Source organism: Nerophis lumbriciformis, linkage group LG30 (genome assembly GCF_033978685.3).
Source record: "Nerophis lumbriciformis linkage group LG30, RoL_Nlum_v2.1, whole genome shotgun sequence".
NCBI lineage: Eukaryota > Metazoa > Chordata > Actinopteri > Syngnathiformes > Syngnathidae > Nerophis > Nerophis lumbriciformis.
Genome location: NC_084577.2, coordinates 23990087 through 24012316, shown reverse-complemented (window position 1 = coordinate 24012316; position 22230 = coordinate 23990087). Strand labels below are relative to the sequence as shown.

General features: G+C 34.8%; 1 protein-coding gene across 1 annotated transcript; it reads left to right on the top strand.

The window, feature by feature from the left end:
- Positions 1–6883: 6883 nt before the first annotated feature.
- aipl1 (aryl hydrocarbon receptor interacting protein-like 1) lies at positions 6884–19895 on the top strand. Its single transcript, XM_061925989.1, has 6 exons — positions 6884–7019; positions 10587–10766; positions 14580–14768; positions 16886–17062; positions 17131–17272; positions 18319–19895. The coding sequence occupies exons 1-6, from the start codon at positions 6915–6917 to the stop codon at positions 18516–18518; spliced, it is 993 nt and encodes a 330-aa protein (XP_061781973.1). The 5' UTR covers positions 6884–6914; the 3' UTR covers positions 18519–19895.
- Positions 19896–22230: the final 2335 nt, after the last annotated feature.

Here is a 22230-nt window from a genome sequence, read left to right as displayed (position 1 = left end):
TATACGAGGTCATTCTGAATAATGTCCCTAACGTACCACCTGTGAAATCTAATCACCTGTCAGCTGTGTCTCGCCGTCAGCACATGCCCCCGCCCCTACCCGATGGTGCTCGTCCTCAGCACCATGGACAGCGGCGGTGACCTTTGCTCCTGCAAGCGCACTGGCTACATCTCCCTCCACACTCGTATAAGTGCTTTTCTGCCTTGAAGGTACTCAAAGTGCTTTGACACTATTTCCACATTCACCCATTCATACACTCATTCACACACTGATGGCGGGAGCTGCCATGCAAGACCCTAAGCACAACCCGCAAGGGTGAAGTGTCTTGCTCAAGGACACAACGGCCGTGACGAGGTTGGTAGAAGGTGGGAATCGGACCAGGAACCCTCTCCCAACTGTGCCACGCCGTCACCAATAATGAACATATTCATTCATAGAAATGTCATACTTTACGTAGTTTGTCGAAAATAATCCAAACACAGTGGTTGTCAAACTTGGCTTGGCTCTCCAAGTACCACCATAGTGACCAACATTAAAATACAGTAGCGTAGTAGGCCTAAGTTGTAAGAATAATTGTATCTAAGTTATCACAAAACTTTGTGTTGCATTGAGTTCCCGGCGAGAGGACAAAAGCTGTCTTTGAACCTACCAAGAAGAAGGCTTGTAAAACTCCACTGTGTAGGATGGGAAGCAACATGAAGGTGTTCTGTTTCTTTCATGTATTGTAATCAACAGAAATATATTGTCTTGACCCAAGAACTACACAAGCGAAGAGGAAGCAGGACCACACTCCCCTCCAGGCACCATTTCTTTGAAATGTTTTACGACCTCTTCTTTGAACTGTTCTGTAACCCAAGGCGATGGCTGTTTATGACCCACGTCCCTTAGAAACAGCTGTTGCCATGTAATCGGGGAAAGTCCAAATAAAAGAGGTGGCGTACAATCTTTTACCAGCGCGTGTTGAGACACTGTACAAGGGTACAGTGTCCAGGCGTCTCTCCTCAATTTGAGCCAAATTTAATTCTGTCTCTGTTTAATTCTCTGCTTCTTGTCTTGTTTAATAGATGTCATCAGTGTTTGAACCTGACATAAGTATTCATAAAAAACAAGGCATAGGTTTCATTTAACAAGTAAATTTAATAATGTTGGCCACTGTAACATCACACACAGTTTGAACAGTAACACTGTGTTTGAATAAGGGAAAATAGAATTAAAGGCATATAATTATGTAATTATTTTGAGTACCACTAACTTACTTGCTCATAACACACTGGCCAGGGCTGCTTTTTTGTTTCTAATAACACAACTGCAGAGAGTACTCGTCGTCTATTAGGAGGAGGCAATATTTTTCATAAGTACTTTTAGATCAGTAGTGTCATTTTCAGCACGAAGTTCATTTAAAAAAATACTATTACACAAAAATGATTTAAAAAAGTGGAATAAAAGCGTGAACATGTGTGATGTAATGAGAAAATGTTGCAATATTGACACTAATAGCACAAAGCTGCCATGGAGGCAGTTTTTTTTTTTTTTACTTTAAAACTGCATGTCATTGTTAAAAATAAATTTAAAACTTTTATTCGACAGATAGATATGAAGTTGATTGATAGATTCAAGCATTGAAAGTAAAAATAATATTTATTTAAACATGGATTATTTTTAACACTTTAATCCCTTTTTAATCCCCGAGAATTTTCATCTGATTTTTTACTTTAAAGCTGACAAAATAATAATGAATCAAAAGCAATGTTGTTGTGAAGTATTGATATGTTTAAGGCTCTAATTACTGCACTTTGAAAACAATTTTGGGTGAAATTTTGCATATTTTGTAGGGGTGCACAAAAACATGGATTCACATCCGACTCGCGATTCCTAATCATTCCAAATATAAATAATTTTCAGAAATCTATTAAATATATATATTTTTTAAATTAATTTATTTATTTTTATTATTTAAAAAAATAAGAATCACATTTAAAAAGAAATTTTAGGCTTTATCCATTCAACCAGAAGGAGCTTTTCTAACCTGTAACCTGTTTTGAAAAAGTTTTATTGTAGTTATTATACCAAAGAAAGAAAATGTAAAAAAAAAACCTCCATTAAAATCCTTAATACATATATATTTTTAAATACAGTAATCTCTTTTTTATAGCTGTTAATTGGTTTTGGGCCTGAGTGTGCTAAAATAATTTCCACAGTTATAAGTCATACAAATAATATTTGTATTACTTGACCATAAAATAACTGTTTTTAAATATTTTTATAACAAACAATTAGTGATACCTAATTTAAATATAACACAAATACATTTATAAATTATACAATTTACATTGTAAATATTGAAATATTTTTAAATAAAAGAAAATGTAAAAAAAACTCTATTAAAATCCTTAATAAATATATTTTTTTAAATACAGTAATTTCTTGTTTATAGCTGTTAATTGGTTTTGGGCCTGAGTGTGCTAAAATAATTTCCACAGTTATAAGTCATACAAATAATATTTGCATTACTTGACCATAAAATAACTGGTTTTTTTTAAAATATTTTTATAACAAACAATGAGTGATACCTAATTTAAATATAACACAAATACATTTATAAATTATACAATTTACATTGTAAATACTGAAATATTTTTAAATAAAAGAAATTTAAAAAAAACTCCATTAAAATCCTTAATAAATAAAAACATTTAAATACAGTAATCTCTTGTTTATAGCTGTTAATTGGTTTTGGGCCTGAGTGTGCTAAAATAATTTCCACAGTTATAAGTCATACAAATAATATTTGTATTACTTGACCATAAAATAACTGTTTTTTAAATATTTTTTTAACAAACAATGAGTGATACCTAATTTAAATATAACACAAATACATTTATAAATTATACAATTTACATTGTAAATACTGAAATATTTTTAAATAAAAGAAAATGTAATAAAAAAAAAAAACTCTATTAAAATCCTTAATAAATATATTTTCTAAAAAGAGTAATCTCTTGTTTATAGCTGTTAATTGATTTTGGGCCTGACTGTGCTAAAATAATTTCCACAGTTATAAGTCATACAAATAATATTTGCATTACTTGACCATAAAATAACTGTTTTTTTTAAATATTTTTATAACAAACAATGAGTGATACCTAATTTAAATATAACACAAATACATTTACAAATTATACAATTTACATTGTAAATACTGAAATATTTTTAAATAAAAGAAAATGTAAAAAAAAAACTATTAAAATCCTTAATAAATATATTTTTTAAAAAGAGTAATCTCTTGTTTGTAGCTGTTAATTGATTTTGGGCCTGACTGTGCTAAAATAATTTCCACAGTTATAAGTCATACAAATAATATTTGTATTACTTGACCATAAAATAACTGTTTTTTAAATATTTTTTTAACAAACAATGAGTGATACCTAATTTAAATATAACACAAATACATTTATAAATTATACAATTTACATTGTAAATACTGAAATATTTTTAAATAAAAGAAAATGTAATAAAAAAAAAAACTCTATTAAAATCTTTAATAAATATATTTTTAAAAAAGAGTAATCTCTTGTTTATAGCTGTTAATTGATTTTGGGCCTGACTGTGCTAAAATAATTTCCACAGTTATAAGTCATACAAATAATATTTGCATTACTTGACCATAAAATAACTGTTTTTTAAAAAATATTTTTATAACAAACAATGAGTGATACCTAATTTAAATATAACACAAATACATTTATAAATTATACAATTTACATTGTAAATACTGAAATATTTTTAAATAAAAGAAAATGTAAAAGAAAAACTCTATTAAAATCCTTAATAAATATATTTTTTAAAAAGAGTAATCTCTTGTTTATAGCTGTAAATTGATTTTGGGCCTGACTGTGCTAAAATAATTTCCACAGTTATAAGTCATACAAATAATATTTGTATTACTTGACCATAAAATAACTGTTTTTTAAATATTTTTTTTTAACAAACAATGAGTGATACCTAATTTAAATATAACACAAATACATTTATAAATTATACAATTTACATTGTAAATACTGAAATATTTTTAAATAAAAGAAAATGTAAAAAAAACCTCTATTAAAATCCTTAATAAATATGTTTTTTTAAATACAGTAATCTCTTTTTTTATAGCTGTTAATTGGTTTTGGGCCTGAGTGTGCTAAAATAATTTCCACAGTTATAAGTCATACAAATAATATTTGTATTACTTGACCATAAAATAACTGTTTTTAAATATTTTTATAACAAACAATGAGTGATACCTAATTTAAATATAACACAAATACATTTATAAATTATACAATTTACATTGTAAATACTGAAATATTTTTTTAAAAACTCCATTAAAATCCTTAATAAATAAAAACATTTAAATACAGTAATCTCTTGTTTATAGCTGTTGATTGGTTTTGGGCCTGAGTGTGCTAAAATAATTTCCACAGTTATAAGTCATACAAATAATATTTGCATTACTTGACCATAAAATAACTGTTTTTAAAAAAAATATTTTTATAACAAACAATGAGTGATACCTAATTTAAATATAACACAAATACATTTATAAATTATACAATTTACATTGTAAATACTGAAATATTTTTAAATAAAAGAAAATGTAAAAAAACAACTATTAAAATCCTTAATAAATATATTTAAAAAAAAGAGTAATCTCTTGTTTATAGCTGTTAATTGGTTTTGGGCCTGAGTGTGCTAAAATAATTTCCACAGTTATAAGTCATACAAATAATATTTGTATTACTTGACCATAAAATAACTGTTTTTTAAATATTTTTTTAACAAACAATGAGTGATACCTAATTTAAATATAACACAAATACATTTATAAATTATACAATTTACATTGTAAATACTGAAATATTTTTAAATAAAAGAAAATGTAAAAAAAAACTCTATTAAAATCCTTAATAAATATATTTTTTAAAAAGAGTAATCTCTTGTTTATAGCTGTTAATTGGTTTTGGGCCTGACTGTGCTAAAATAATTTCCACAGTTATAAGTCATACAAATAATATGTGTATTACGTTTGTACTTGACCATAAAATAACTGTTTTAAATTTTTTTTATAACAAACAATTAGTGATACCTAATTAAAATATAACACAAATACATTTATAAATTATACAATTTACATTGTAAATACTGAAGTATTTTTAAACCTACGCTGGCTTCATCCAATATAGTAATGCTGCCTCAGCCAATCAGTGAACACGATACTGAACAGCACGCTCTGATTGGTTAGGTATCATCTAGCCAATACTACTGTAATATTGTCTTTTTTTTTTTACTTAATTTACACATTTTTCTACTTTTAAAAACTGCAAACTGCAAACTTTGACTGTGTTATATAATATTATTACAACCTGGGTGTGGAAGTTGCCCCCCCGTGGGTTCCCCCGATCACGACAGATCCTCTTGCGAGCCCGGTAGTCAGGTTTGACAATTGTTTTTATTCGTGCACACTCCACAACAGCACACTCCTCGGCGACTTTTCAGTCCTTCGTTTGAGTCTTTTCTCTCGGCGTGTCTTTTCTCTCTCGCTCCAACTCCCCATAACTTGTCTCGTCCAGGCTGCTGCTAATGAAGGCGACAGGTGATTAGATCATACTTGCCAACCCTCCCGAATTTTCCGGGAGACTCCCGAAATTCAGCGCATCACCCGAAAACCTCCCGGGACAAATGTTCTCCCGAAAATCTCCCGATCTTCAGCCGGAGCTGGAGGCCACGCCCCCTCCAGCTCTATGCGGACCTGAGTGAGGACAGCCTTTTTTCACAACGGGAGGACAACAAGGTGACAAGAACTAAATCATCCAGACTAGAGATAAATTGTATTATTATGTTTATCTTACCTAAAAATACATATATTTATTAATTTAAAAAAAATAAAAAATTTTACTATATTTTGCTAAAAACCTCAAAATTAATTGTATTTTTATTTGTATTTTTTCTGACTCCTTATTACATCCAGCCATAGTATTATACATTAAAATAAACATATTTGAAATAATTAATTTTAAATGATCATAATAATTCATTTAAAATGACCATATTTAATTATTAAAATAATTGCTTGTTTATCAACAACTTTTGCATTTTATTCATTACATTTTGAAGCTCTCAGAAGCCAAGTTATTATATATTCATGTTATATTTATGCAAGTTTGAAGTATCAATTATCTAAACACAGTTTTGTTTGCATATTTTCAGGATGTAGATAATATATATATATATATATATATATATATATATATATATATATATATATATATATATATATATATATATATATATATATATATATGTATCAAATACTTGACTTGGTGAATTGTAGCTGTCAATATACTCCTACCCTTTTAACCACGCCCCCAACCACACCTCGCCCCACCCCCGACCACGCCTCCCACCCCCCACCTCCCGAAATCGGAGGTCTCAAGGTTGGCAAGTATGGATTAGATAACAAGGCCCAGCCCGGGCAATCTACTCACCTGCCGCTGTCTTCGAGGCCGGCCCTTGCACGCCCCGCTCCGCGGCAGGCCCGCAGGCCACACCCCCCTCCACACTGACAAAATGTATTTACATTTTTTTGGACATTGCTTGTTTTGTGTAGCTGTCGGCTAAAAATGAATTTCAGGTATTATTGTGTTGCAGTGTACAACACACCTGTTAGGTATTGTATTAAACATAATAACACACTTTGAAGTTAAAACACATCATGTCATTAATTAAAATAAAACCTCAAGTCATTTCTGCTGTGCTTGTGAGAAGTGATGAGTGGAGAATGTAATCCGATTACTCCGAGCATCACTAATCCAGCTGCAGGTGATGCAAGCACTTTCATCGTTGAACTGAGCACATCCATAAACACACACTTGATGTCCGACATGCAGGACACGCTGCTGCTGGGCCTGGAGGGCATCAAGAAGACCATCCTGCACGGAGGAACTGGAGACGTGCCCAAGTTCATCACCGGAGCAAAGGTGAGACGTCTTCTTCACACCCAAAATATTACTGCACCAATTCATATCTTCTGGATGACGTCAAGGTCCGTTTGAAGTTGCAAATGTTGAGTTACTAACGTCTTAAGATCTCTATTTTGAAGTGGAGGCATGGAAAAGTCTGGAATAAGTTTGAAAATAAATGCAAGTTCAGGCAAAGAAAAAACAGTTTAAATAATAACGCAAGATAACTTTGTGGGGCCTAGAATCGACAGGAAAAACTGCAACTCACACTTGCAGCCAGCAGAGGGCGACACTAGTTGTCAAGTACACAATATTTAAGATGCAGCTTTGAGCCTATCAGAGGTCTCTAACTGCATCACGTGTTCAGTTACTAGATGCAGAATCATTTATCATTGTTTATAATTCTGATTATTAAACTATGTCATCAACTCAACTGTAGCACAGAACATTCCACCCACAAACTAATATACTTTTACTACTGTACTATTATGGATCTATTACTACTACACTATACTGCTGTACTAGTACTACTATATTGTATTATTACTTCACTTTTACTGTGCTTTTAATACTATACTACTCTACTATTACTACTTTACTATTGTACTATTACTACAATATTTATTCTAAACTACTGTGCTATTACTGCACTATTATACTGTACTATTACTACACTATTACTTCTATACTACTGTACTATTATGGACCTATTACTACTACACTATACTGCTGTACTAGTACTACTATACTCTTTTATTACTTCACTTTTACTGTGCTATTAATACTATACTACTGTACTATTACTACTTTACTATCATACTATTAGTATTACACTACTGTGCTATTACTGCACTATTATACTGTACTATTAATGCACTATTATATTGTACTATTACTACACTATTACTTCTATACTACTGTACTATTATGGACCTATTACTACTACACTACACTGCTGTCCTAGTATTACTATACTGTATTATCACTTCACTTTTACTGTGCTATTAATACTATACTAGTGTACTATTACTACTTTACTATCATAATATTACTACTACACTACTGTACTATTACTACACTATTACTTCTATACTACTGTGCTATTACTGCACTATGAAACTGTACTATTACTACTACACTATTGTACTATTTATACTACACTTAGTGTACTATTACGACTACACTATCAATACTATACTACTGTACTCGTACTACTATACTGTATTATTACTTCACCTTTACTGTGCTATTAATACTATATTACTGTACTATTACTTCTATACTACTGTGCTGTTACTACACTCTTATACTGTACTATTACTACTACACTTACTGTACTATCACTACTGTACCATTTATACGACACTACTGTACTATTAAAACTGTACAACTGCATTATTACTATATTGTATATTATTTAATTACTACTATACCATTGTTCTATTACTGTGCTATCAATACTATACTAGTGTACTTTTACTCCTTTACTACCAACTTCTCTATTACTACTATACAATTGTAATATGACTACTACACTATGGTACTATTACTACACTATTACTACTATATTACTGCACTATTACGCTGAACTATTACTATTGTACTATTGCACCATTACTGTAATGTCACTACTACACTGCTGTACTATTGCCATTATTACTATATTACTGAACTATTACAACTATAATACTACTACTTTACTGTATTATTACTTCACTATTACTACTACACCACTGTTCTAATACTGTGCTATTAATACTATACTACTGTATTATTACTGCTCTATTACTACTATAAAACTGTACTATTACTACTAAACTACTGTACTATTACTACTACTACACTATTACTGCACTGTTATACTGAACTATTACTATTATATTACTGACCTATTACTGCACTATACTATTACTACCATACTACTGTACTATTAATGCTATACTACTGTACTATTACTCCTTTACTGCCTTGCTACTACAATACAACTGTACTATTAGTACTATATTCTGTTCTATTACGCACTATTGTACTAAACTTTTACTACTGTACTATAATGCACCATTACTGTACTATTACTACAACAGAATTGTACTATTAAAGTTACTACTATATTACTGAACCACTGTTACTACTATAATACTGGGCAATTACTACTATACTACTGTGCTATTACTACTATACTACTGCGCTATTACTACTATGTTACTCTGCTGGTACTAATACACTGCTGTGCTATTACTACTTGACTGCATTATTACTTCACTATTACTACCATACCACTCTTCTATTACTGTGCTAGTACTACTATACTACTGTACTATTACTACTTGACTGTAGTATTATTTCACTACTACTACCATACCACTCTTCTAGTACTGTGCTACAACTACTATACTACTGTACTATTACTACCTGACTGCATTATTACTTCACTATTACTACCGTACCACTCTTCTATTACTGTGCTAGTACTACTATACTACTGTACTATTACTACTTGACTGTATTATTACTTCACTGCTACTACCATACCACTCTTCTATTACTGTGCTAGTACTACTATACTACTACTACTTGACTGTATTATTACTTCACTACTACTACACCACTCTTCTATTACTGTGCTAGTACTACTATACTACTGTACTATTACTACTTGACTATTATTACTTCACTACTACTACCATACCACTCTTCTATTACTGTGCTAGTACTACTATACTACTATACTATTACTACTTGACTGTATTATTACTTCACTACTACTACACCACTCTTCTATTACTGTGCTATACTACTCTACTACTGTACTATTACTACTTGACTGTATTATTACTTCACTACTACTGCCATACCACTCTTCTACTACTGTGCTAGTACTACTATACTACTGTACTATTACTACTTGACTGTATTATTACTTCACTACTACTACCATACCACTCTTCTATTACTGTGTTAAAGTTAAAGTTAAAGTACCAATGATTGTCACACACACACTAGGTGTGGCAAAATTATTCTCTGCATTTGACCCATCCCCCTTGATCACTCCCTGGGAGGTGAGGGGAGCAGTGAGCAGCAGCGATGGCCACGCCCGGGCATCATTTTTGGTGATTTTAGCCCCAATTCCAACCCTGGATCCTGGATCCTAATCTACGATTTGACTTACTCGAATGGCCTTGACGCTGCAGCAACAGGAGCAGGCTGTTCTGAGAACATCCCCCGAGGACTCCTCAATGATGGACGCTTTTGACCTCCCTCCCTCCTTAACGACACCTGGAGTCGAACTTTTGCGTGCATGCAGAACGGCCCCAGGCCTATGGACACTACATCAACACACCCAAGACAATGGGCATATACATACACACACACACACACACACACACCCCACGCCTTCACCACCGCTTGATTCCCCTTCGGGGTGATGGACGGGCTGGCAGCGCTTTATAGCAGCAGTTGACCTCCCGGGGCCCAACTCCCCCCGCCCCTCTGTTGCGAGTTGTCGTGATTATATGTAACGTGTTTATGTGTGCATGGCATGGAGGTTTTTTTCTGGGGTCACTGCTTGTGTCGGGATTTCTTCAGGTGACGTTCCACTTCCGCACTACGCTGTGCGACGACGAGCGCACTGTTGTGGACGACAGCAAAGCTGTGGGACGCCCCATGGAGATCGTCATCGGCAACATGTTCAAACTGGACGTGTGGGAGACGCTGCTGGCCTCCATGAGGGTCGGAGAGGTGGCCCAGTTCTGGTGTGACACCATCGTGAGTACTACACACAAACTTCATCCAATTTCATTACATCATAGAAATAATCAGGGACGTCCCAGAGCCTTGAGTATTGGCCGATAAGTATACTGATACCATGCGATATCAGCCGGAAACATGCATACTATAATGTTAAAAAATGTTTGATCAAAATTTCTCCCATTGGGTTGAGTTTTTCCGTCGTTGTGGCTTGTGCAGCCCTTTGAGACACTTGTGATTTACGGCTATATAAGTACTTCAGTTCTATACGCTACAGGCGAAAACTTTTACGCCAAAAATGTGAAGGTTTTATTATTCACTTCCTGAGTTTTTAATAGGATTTAAGTACAATTAACGACACTTTCCTTGTTTTAAAAATGGCACGTTGCTAAAAAAAAAAGAAAAAAAAAAGAAAAAGCAACATAACAGCAGGGAAAAACCATGCTGTACTAAAAATGTTTTTTAATTAATTTATTAACCATTATGGCACTTTACTTATTATTATTGTGTATTATTATATAATATATGACACTGATGACATCTATTAAACAAGGCAAGAAGCAAGCAATTACAGAGACAGAATTAAATTTGGCTCAATTGAGGAGAGACGCGTAGACACTGTACCCTTGCAAAGTGTTGTCCCACGCCCCTGACAAAAGATTGTACGCCTCCTCTTTTATTTGGACTTTCCCTGATTACATGGCAACAGCTGTTTCTAAGGGACGGGGGTCGTAAACAGCCATCGCCTTTGATTTAAAACAGTTCAAAGAAAATGTCGTAAAACAGTTTAAAGAAGCGGTGCTTGGAGGGGAGTGTGGTCCTGCTTCCTCTTCGCTTTGTAGATCTCGGGTCAAGACAATATCTTTCTGTTGATTACAATACATGAAAGAAACAGAACACCTTCATGTTGCTTCCCATCCTACACAGTGGAGTTTTACAAGCCTTCTGCTTGGTAGGATTAAAGACAGCTTTTGTCTTCTCGCCGGGAACTCATTGAAACACAAAGTTTTGTGATAACTTAGATACAATTATTCTGACAATATATTTTTCTAATTTCTTTCTGCCAAAATTGAATATATGTTTTTTAAATAATACTTAATGTCCAATATTTTAATACATTTGTGAAATACAATTTAAAATATATCATCAAAATAAATCTATAGTAAAATTATTTATAAATGACAGACACTTATTAAGACCATTTTAAAAAATTATTTGACGATTCATTAATTATATTTTAACCATTTATCTAAAAAATAAAATTAAAAAAAGTCGGTATATTTTATGGTTAAAAAAACAACTGTCAGCTCAGTCGCCAGAATTTTATCATAAAAATAACGTCGGTTCAAACACTGATGACATCTATTAAACAAGACAAGAAGCAAGCAATTAAACAGAGACAGAATTAAATTTGGCTCAATTGAGGAGAGACGCGTAGACACTGTACCCTTGCACAGTGTCGTCCCACTCCCCTGACAAAAGATTGTACGCCTCCTCTTTTATTTGGACTTTCCCTGATTACAAGGCAACAGCTGTTTCTAAGGGACGGGGGTCGTAAACAGCCATCGCCTTTGATTAAAACAGTTCAAAGAAGTGGTGCCTAGAGGGGAGGGTGGTCCTGCTTCCTCTTCGCTTTGTAGATCTCGGGTCAAGACAATATCTTTCTGTTGATTACAGTACATGAAAGAAACAGAACACCTTCATGTTGCTTCTCATCCTACACAGTGGAGTTTTACAAGCCTTCTGCTTGGTAGGATTAAAGACAGCTTTTGTCTGCTCGCCGGGAAACACAAAGTTTTGTGATAACTTTGATACAAATATTCTGACAATATATATATCATTTCTTTCTGCCAAAATTAAATATATATATATTTTAAATAATACTTAATGTCCAATATTTGTAATACATTGTGAAATACAATTTAAAATAAATCATCAAAACAAATTTATAGTAAAATTATTTATGAATGACAGACACCTATTTAAACCATTTTTAAAAAGTATTTGACGATGCATTAATTATATTTTAACTATTTTTCTAACTGTAAAAAAACAAAAAAAATAAAAAAGTCTGTATAAAAGTCTGTAAAAAAAAAACTGGCAGCTAAGTCGCCAGAATTTTAGCATAAAAATAACGTTGGTACTTTAACAAAGTAAATTAGATTGTGTGTGTGTGTGTGTGTGGAATAGTCACACTGTTATTCATCTGCAGCAGTCTCACTTTTGTCTAATCGGCTCATATTCCTGCTGAATCAGCACAACTAACTCCCCTCCACTCTGATTAGATTTGAAGGGGCTCAGAGTCTTAAGCACACACACACACAACACACACACACACACAACACACACACACACACACACACACACACACACACACACACACACACACACACACACACACACACACACAGTAATGCACGACAATATGTTGCTGGGGTTCCCTTACAAAAAAAAACTACACAATTACATACTTCCTGGCGAAGTGTGTATTACTGCAATTCATTTTATAAATACAGCTTGTATAAACATATATTTGTTACTCAAAATAAAACATTGTATGTGGGGAAATACAGATAATAGTGAAAAATGTTCCATAAAACCTCGCTAAAACTTATTCCAGAACTGTATTACAACGTTTAGCAAGTATGTATGTCAGGTTCAAACACTGATGACATCGATTAAACAAGACAAGAAGCAAGGAATTGAACAGAGACAGAATTAAATTTGGCTCAATTGAGGAGAGACGTCTGGACTGTACTCTTTGTACAGTCTCACCACGCTCTGGCAAAAGATTGCACGCCTCCTCTTTTATTTGGACTTTCCCCGATTACATGGCAACAGCTGTTTCTAAGGGACGGGGGTCGTAAACAGCCGTCGCCTTCAAATACAGAACAGTTAAAAAAAAAAGGTCAGTTCACAGAAGAGGTCGTAAAACAGTTCAAAGAAGAGGTGTCTGGAACTTGGGCAGATCCTGCTTTCTCTGCGCTTTGTAGTTCTCGGGTCAAAACAAAATCTTTCTGTGGATTACAATACATGAAAGAAACAGAACACCTTCATGTTGCTTCCCATCCTACACAGTGGCGTTTTACAAGCCTTCGTCTTGGCAGGTTCAAAGACAGCTTTTGTCTAATTGCCGGGAACTCATGGCAACACAAAGTTGTGTGATAAGTTAGATACAATTATTCTGACAATGTATAACTTGGGTAACAGTTTTGTATCGAGCAAACCTTTAAAAATATTTTCTTGCTGATATTTGATAAATTTTAAGTCCCTCGACTGACAAACTAGCAGCTAAGTATGTTTCCATACACAGTGTGGAGCCACTCCACAAATGTAATAATAATAATAATCACCGTCATTACGGCAAATGTACTGCATTTTTTGGTATATTAAGTAGTATTATCACTGGAGGACGAGGCTAAACATGTTGCACACCGAGGAGCAAGCCAGAAGCATGCATGCTAATAGCTAAGCTAACCGCTAAAATGGCTTAAGAACAACAGAATAAAAAATAAAATAAAAGATTATTGAAGTGTAAAGTAAGCAGATATTATCAGGAAATTAACAAGTACATTAATACAAATTAGAGAGGATAATAAAATAAGTATTTGATCGATAGATCAAATGACAGTTAATACATGTGATCTCACTTATGGATGATTGGTATCAGAATCGGCAGCATGAAGCAAGTATCGTGACTTATTATTATTATTATTATTAGTGAGAAGTGTGTAACAAATGAGGATGAAAGTATTTTCAATGTGCAGTAAAGGTGAAAGGTCAGCATAATACTGTATCAGAAGTATATATTTCTTTCCTCCTCCTCCAAAGCACACGGGCGTGTATCCTCTGGTGTCCAAGAGCATGAGGCGCATCGCAGAAGGCAAGGACCCTGTGGACTGGCATGTGCGCACATGCGGCATGGCCAACATGTTCGCCTACCACACCCTGGGCTACCAAGACCTGGACGAGCTGATGAAGGAGCCCAGACCTCTCTTCTTCATCTTGGAGCTCATGCAGGTCACACCCACAACCGTGTCTGTGTGTTTTTGTGTGTGTGTGTGTTTTTGTGTGCGCGTGTTTTTTGTGTGTTTTTGTTTGTGTGTGTTTTTGTTTGTGTGTTTGCGTGTGTTTTTTTGTTTGTGTGTGTTGTTTTTTGTGTGTGGTTTTTTGTTTGTGTGAGTGTACTTTTTGTGCGTGGTTTTTCTGTGTGTATGTTTGTGTTTTTTGTGTGTGCATGTGTGTTTTTGTATGTTTTTTTGTGTGTGCGTGTTTTTTGTTTGTGTGTGTGTGTGTGTGCAGGCGTGTTTTTTTGTTTGTGTGTGTGTTTTTTTTGTGTGTGTTTTTGTTTGTGTGAGTGTATTTTTTTTGCGTGGTTTTTCTGTGTGTATGTTTGTGTTTTTTATGTGTGTTTTGTGTGTGCATGTGTGTGTTTTTGTATGTTTTTTGTGTGCGCGTGTTTTGTGTGTGTGTGTGTGTGTGTGTGTGTGCGCGCGCGTGTTTTTTTGTTTGTGTGTGTTTTTTTTGTGTGTGTTTTTGTTTGTGTGAGGGTTTTTTTTGTGTGTGTGTTTTATTGTGTTTGTGTTTTTGTGCACGCGTTTTTGTATGTTTTTTGTGTGTGTGTTTTCTTGTATTTCTACCCTTCTTCAGACATCAACAAGGACAAGTTTTTTGTGTGCGTGGTTTTGTGTGTGTGTGTGTTTTTGTATGTTTTTTGTGTGTGTGTTTTCTTGTATTTCTACCCTTCTTCAGACATCAACAAGGACAAGTTTTTTGTGTGCGTGGTTTTGTGTGTGTGTGTGTTTTTGTATGTTTTTTGTGTGCGTGTGTTTTTGCATGTTTTTTGTGTGTGCGTGTTTTTATGTGTTTTTGTGTGTGCGCGCGCATGTTTTTTGTTTGTGTATGTGGTTTTTTGTGTGTGTGTTTTTTTTGTTTGTGTGAGTGTTTTTTGTGTGCATGGTTTTTGTGTGTGTGTTTGTTTTTTGTGTGTGTTTTTGTGTGTGCGTGTGTGTTTTTGTATGTTTTTTGTGTGTACGTGTTTTTTGTGTGTGTTTTTCTGTTTGTATTTTTTTTTGTTTGTGTGAGTGTTTTTTGTGTGCGTGGTTTTGTGTGTGTGTGCGCGTGTGTGTTTTTGTGTGTGTTTTTGTGTGTGCGTGTGTGTTTTTGTATGGTTTTTTGTGTGTACGTGTTTTTTGTGTGTGTGTGTTTTTGTTTGTTTGTGGTTTTTTTGTGCGTGGTTTTGTGTGTGTGTGCGCGTGTGTGTTTTTGTGTGTGTTTTTTTCTGTGTGTTTTTTGTGTGTGTTTTCTTGTATTTCTGAACTTCTTGAGATAACACGGAAAAGTTTTCTGTGTGTGTGGTTTTGTGTGCGTGTGTTTTTGTGTGCATGTTTTTTTGTTTGTGTGTTTTTTGTGTGCATGGTTTAATGTGTATGTGTGTGTGTGTGTGTGTGTGTGTGTGTGTGTGTGTGTGTGTGTGTGCGCGCGTGCGCGTTTTTTGTGTGTGTTTTTTGTGTGTGTGTTTTCTTGTATTTCTACCCTTCTTGAGACATCAACAAGGAAAAGTAGCTTCCATATGAGGAGGTGTGAACAAGTTAGGAAATAAATCATGGTCCCAATACGGAAAACCATTGCATCTAATAGAGAATGTCTCATTTGCACCCCTGGTGGTGAAATCGATCAAAGCAGGGATTTTTCAAATTGACTGTGTGTCGGTTTTATAAGTGCTCCCCCTCTGGTTAACATATGAAATAACAAGTGTGTGTAAGAAATTAGCCAAAATTAATCCAAAAAATCTATATGTATGTATATAGAGGCATACTGTAATAACTTGAAGTAAATAATGATTAAAAAATAATATTTAACTATAATTAACTATAAGCTTACCTTTTTAATATTTGCAAAGTATGTATATATTATTAATGTTGTAAATACAAATCTTTATATATCTAGAAAGGCTTGTCCTAAAGAGGTAGGCATTTTTCGGAGGTCTCAAGAAGGTAACAAATACAAGGATGTGTGTGTGTGTGTGTGTGTGTGTGTGTGTGTGTGTGTGTGTGTGTGTGTGTGTGTGTGTGTGTGTGTGTGTGTGTGTGTGTGTGTGTGTGTGTGTGTGTCATACATACATGTGCACGTGACAGGTGCTGCAGCCCAGCGAGTACAACAGAGAGTCGTGGGCCCTCAACGATGTGGAGCGGCTGAAGGCGGTGCCCGTGCTGCACGGTCAGGGCAACAAGCTCTACAAGCAGGGTCGCTACCAGGAGGCCACGCTGAAATACAAAGAGGCCATCATCTGCGTCAAGAACGTCCAGACCAAGGTGGCGACGCCTCGTGTGTGCGCACATTTGGCGTGGTGACGACGTACGTGACGAGTGTTTGTTGGTAGGAGAAAGCCTGGGAGGCTCCCTGGCTGAAGCTGGAGAAGATGGCGCACACGTTAACTCTCAACTACTGCCAGTGTCTGCTCCGCATGGAGGAGTTCTACGAGGTCATAGAACACACCAGTGACATCATCAACCAGCACCCAGGTTGGACACGCACGCACGTCACTACTTTTTTCCTACACTTTGAACCCCGGGGCTTATAAAACGGTGGGGCTAAATTATTAGATTTTTCTCTGAAAACAGCCATAATAAAAGTTGTTTAATGTGTTCGGGTCTGTGGGACCCGTTTTCATTCTTTATTTAAAGAAAAATTATACAATTAATTAATTTTTCAAACTGAGACTCACTGATTTTGGCTCATTTTCTGTGACGAACATATATCAGAATACATATTTACCATACACCCCCCCTTACACTTTTCTATTACATATAAGATGTCCGGACCACTGATAGAAGTGTGGAAATTGATGTTCTGTGTACCACACGCATCTACCCAATACTTCTAAATCACTAATCCTCGCCTCCATGGCGACAAATAAGAGTTAGTGCTGCAAGGGGTTCTGGGTATTTGTTCTGTTGTGTTTATGTTGTGTTACGGTACGGGTGTTCTCCCGAAATGTGTTTGTCATTCTTGTTCGGTGTGGGTTCACAATGTGGCGCATATTTGTAACATTGTTAAAGTTGTTTATACGGCCACCCTCAGTGTGACCTGTATGGCTGTTGACCAAGTATGCTTTGCATTCACTTATGTGTGTGTAAAAAGCCGTAGATATTATGTGATTGGACCGGGGCGTTTTAAAAAGTCATAAATTTTACTTTTTGAAACCGATACCGATAATTTTGAAACTGATACCGGTCCTCTCCAAGGTTTCTCATAGTCATTCACATCGACGTCCCACTGGGGTGAGTTTTTCCTTGCCCTTATGTGGGCTTTGTACCGAGGATGTCGTTGTGGCTTGTGCAGCCTTTTGAGACACTTGTGATTTAGGGCTATATAAATAAACATTGATTGATTGATTGATTTCCGATATTACATTTTAAAGCATTTATTGGCCGATAATATCGGCAGTCCGATATTATGGGACATCTCTAATTATAATCATGTTATTACAACTCAAGGTTGGGAGTCTCATGATGACAGTAAATAAGTCATATTTACTAAAAAAAAAAGTGGCTGTTGTTCCCCTCAGGCGTGACCAAGGCCTTCTACCTGCGAGGCAAGGCCCACGCGGAGGTGTGGAACGAGGCCGAGGCCCGGCAGGACTTCAGCAAGGTTCTGGATCTGAACCCCGACATGAAAAAGACGGTGAAGAAGGAACTGGGGGTGCTGAACATGCGCATGGAGGACAAGAACCAGGAGGACAGACTCAAGTACAAAGGCATGTTTTGAAGGGGGAATATCAGGGCCGGCCCGTGGCATAGGCCGTATAGGCAAATGCTAAGGGCGCCGTCCATCAGGGGGCGCCATGCCAGTGCCACAAAAAAAAAGTTGTTACTATTATTTCTAAATACAAAAAATAATCTCACGTTAATTAAAATGCAAAGTAAAGCCTATTTAATAGAAATATTATTTGTTACAACATTACGCCCCCCCTCCTCCCCACGCACGGTGCGCCCCCTCCCTTCCCGTATCATGACTCTTTTTGGACGTCACCACATCAAAAAATCAACACAAGATGTCAAAACGGCCAAAACTGTCAGGTGCCCAGGGAAGAAACAAGAGAAAAGAAGAGGAGAAACGAGAAAAGACAGAGGTAGCAGGTAGGTAACGTTAGCCTACATGAAATTATTTGTCTGTTACAGAATGTGATAGTAACCTGACTTTTTAGCATTAAGCTAATGTTACATGACTCGGCAATTGCTAATCAATAAATAGCTAGTTCTGTTTTAACGTCGGGTTAATATTGTGGAGGGGGCTAAATTGTTATGGAAAATAATAATGTAACGTTAGGTAATTACAGTACTCCCTACTTACATTCCTCAGGGACATTTGTATTAGATCTTTTAAGCAGGTGTTTTTTGTTTACATTATTATTGCCTTCTGGTTAGCTAATGTTTGCCCTGCAGGTAATAGTCACTTTTCCACCCCTTTATATATTAGGTATAGTTGTAAGTAAAAAAAAAAGGTCAAAGACAAAGCTATTCGGGTTCTTGTGAGTATATACACTTCACTGCCGATGTGGGGGGGCGCCACCTAAAATCTTGCCTAGGGCGCCAGATTGATTAGGACCGGGCCTGGGGAATATTACTATGTTTCTTCAAGGTGGGTCTCCATTGTTGTTTGCAACCATTTACTGCATGGACGTCCACAAGGTGGCGCTGAATCTACACGTAATGTGGAGTAATAAATCCAGGCCGCCGGCTCGTAAAAATCAAATGGCGTGTGTTCATACAAGATGGCTTTTTCTTTAGCTTCCTCCATCTATGTGAGGTGCTGATAATGAAACATCTGTAACTCACATCGGGGAGCAGAGGAGCGTCCCTCGGTGACACGACGCTCACTCCCATGCAGAAGTGGAATGACCACGCAATCAATGGCAGTAAACGCATCACTGCAAGGACAGAAAATGAAGGGTTAATATGCGAGCACAGGGGTGTCCAAAGTGCGGCCTGCAGCTACACTGCAAAAAGTCAGTGTTCAAAAACAAGAAGAAAAAAAAAATACAAAAATGAGGGGTATTTTATCTGAACTAAGCAAAATTATCTGCCAATAGAACAAGAAAATTTGGCTTTCCAAAACAAGTAAAATTAGCTAACCTCAATGAACCCAAAAAATACCTTAAAATAAGTATATTCTCACTAACAAGTGCACTTTTCTTGGTAGGAAAAAAAGAGAGACCTTTTTGCTCAATATGTTGAAAAATATTCTTAAATGAAGTAAATGCTAGTGCCATTATCTTGACATAATGATATGCGCTCGGCATTACATTTCTTGAAACCAGCAAACTTATACTAAAAACTAATTTATTGTTCTTAATGGAAAGGCAACAAGGCAACCGCTTGTTACTCTCGGGGTCTCCTAGCCCATACTTGCCAACCTTTTTTGACAAAAAGGGACAAAAAAATTAAACTTTGTGTGAAATCTGAAGTTAATCTATGGATGTTTTAGAGTTAACAGTCACCAAAATTGAGACAATGGCAGTTTTAAAGTAAAACTTTGTGTTATTAGTGTTAATATTGCAACATTTTCTTTTTACATTACACCGGATTGCTCTATTTTTCCACTTTTTAGAATTTTTTTTTGTAATAGTATTTTTAAAATGTGCCACGGGCCTTTAAAAAAACAGCTGCCGGCCGCAACTGGCCCCCAGGTCGCACTTTGGAAACCTCTGCCCAAGATCTTTAGTCAGAATATTTTTGTCTTTGTTCAAATAATAATAATGAGACAAAACCAATGTTTAAGGGTCCAATTACTTCACATCAAATATTCTATTTAGGGGGGAAATTCTGCCTATTTTGTGGTTTTGCTATAAAACACAGGGTTTGTTTTGTTTTTTGACAAAAAGGGACAAAAATGTTTTAGTTCATGTCAAATCTATGTATATTCTAGTGTTAAAAGTAAAAAAAATACTTGCTTACTTTATGTTGTTTTTAATTCTTTAATGACTGAGACTCTTTTGGTCCCCGGGATTTTTAGTGTGATTTTTTTTTTCTAACTGTCAGTATATAATAAAAAAATTATGAATCAAACGTTAATGATGTTATGAATTAATTGATTATTTAAGGCTCCGAATTACTTCACATCAAATATTCTATTTAGGGGGAAATTATGCATATTTTGTGTTTTTGCCATAGAACACAGGGTTTGTTTTGTTTTTTTGACAAAAAGGGACAAAACAATTCAACTTCATGTTCTGAATGTTCTGGATATTTTAGAGTTAAAAGTAAAAAAATATTTTTTTACTGTCTGACTTGATTTTAATTCTTTAATGACTGAGACCCTTTTGGGTCCCCGGGACTTTTAGTGTGATTTTTATTTTTATTTTTCTAACTGTCAGTATTTAAAAAAAATAAAAATAATCAAACGCAACGTTGTTGTGAATTATTGAATCATTTAAGGCTCCAATTTCTTCACATCAAATATATTTTTTGGGGGAAATATTGCATATTTTGTATTCTGTCCATTAAAAACCAAGGGGGTTTGCCATTACACAAAAGGTTTGTTTTGGATTTTTTGACAAAAAGGGACAAAAAAATTAAACTTTGTGTCAAATCTGAAGTTAATCTATGGATGTTTTAGAGTTAACAGTCACCAAAATTGAGACAATGGCAGTTTTAAAGTAAAACTTTGTGTTATTAGTGTTAATATTGCAACATTTTCTTTTTTACATTACACCGGATTGCTCTATTTTTCCACTTTTTAGAATTTTTTTTGTAATAGTATTTTTAAAATGTGCCGCGGGCCTTTAAAAAAGCAGCTGCCGGCCGCAACTGGCCCCCAGGTCGCACTTTGGAAACCTCTGCCAAAGATCTTTAGTCAGAATATTTTTGTCTTTGTTCAAATAATAATAATGAGACAAAACCAATGTTTAAGGGTCCAATTACTTCACATCAAATATTCTATTTAGGGGGGAAATTCTGCCTATTTTGTGGTTTTGCCATAAAACAGGGTTTGTTTTGTTTTTTGACAAAAAGGGACAAAAATGTTTTACTTCATGTCAAATCTATGTATATTTTAGTGTTAAAAGTAAAACAATATTTGCTTACTTTATGTTGTTTTTAATTCTTTAATGACTGAGACTCTTTTGGTCCCCGGGATTTTTAGTGTGATTTCTTTTTTTAAACTGTCAGTATATAAAAAAAAAAAATGAATCAAACGTTAATGATGTTATGAATTATTTGATTATTTAAGGCTCCAATTACTTCACATCAAATATTCTATTTAGGGGGGAAATTCTGCATATTTTGTGTTTTTGCCATAGAACACAGGGTTTGTTTTGTTTTTTTGACAAAAAGGGACAAAACAATTCAACTTCATGTTCTGAAGTTAATCTATGGATCTATGGAGTTAAAAGTAAAAAAAATATTTTTTTACTGTCTGACTTGATTTTAATTCTTTAATGACTGAGACCCTTTTGGGTCCCCGGGACTTTTAGTGTGAT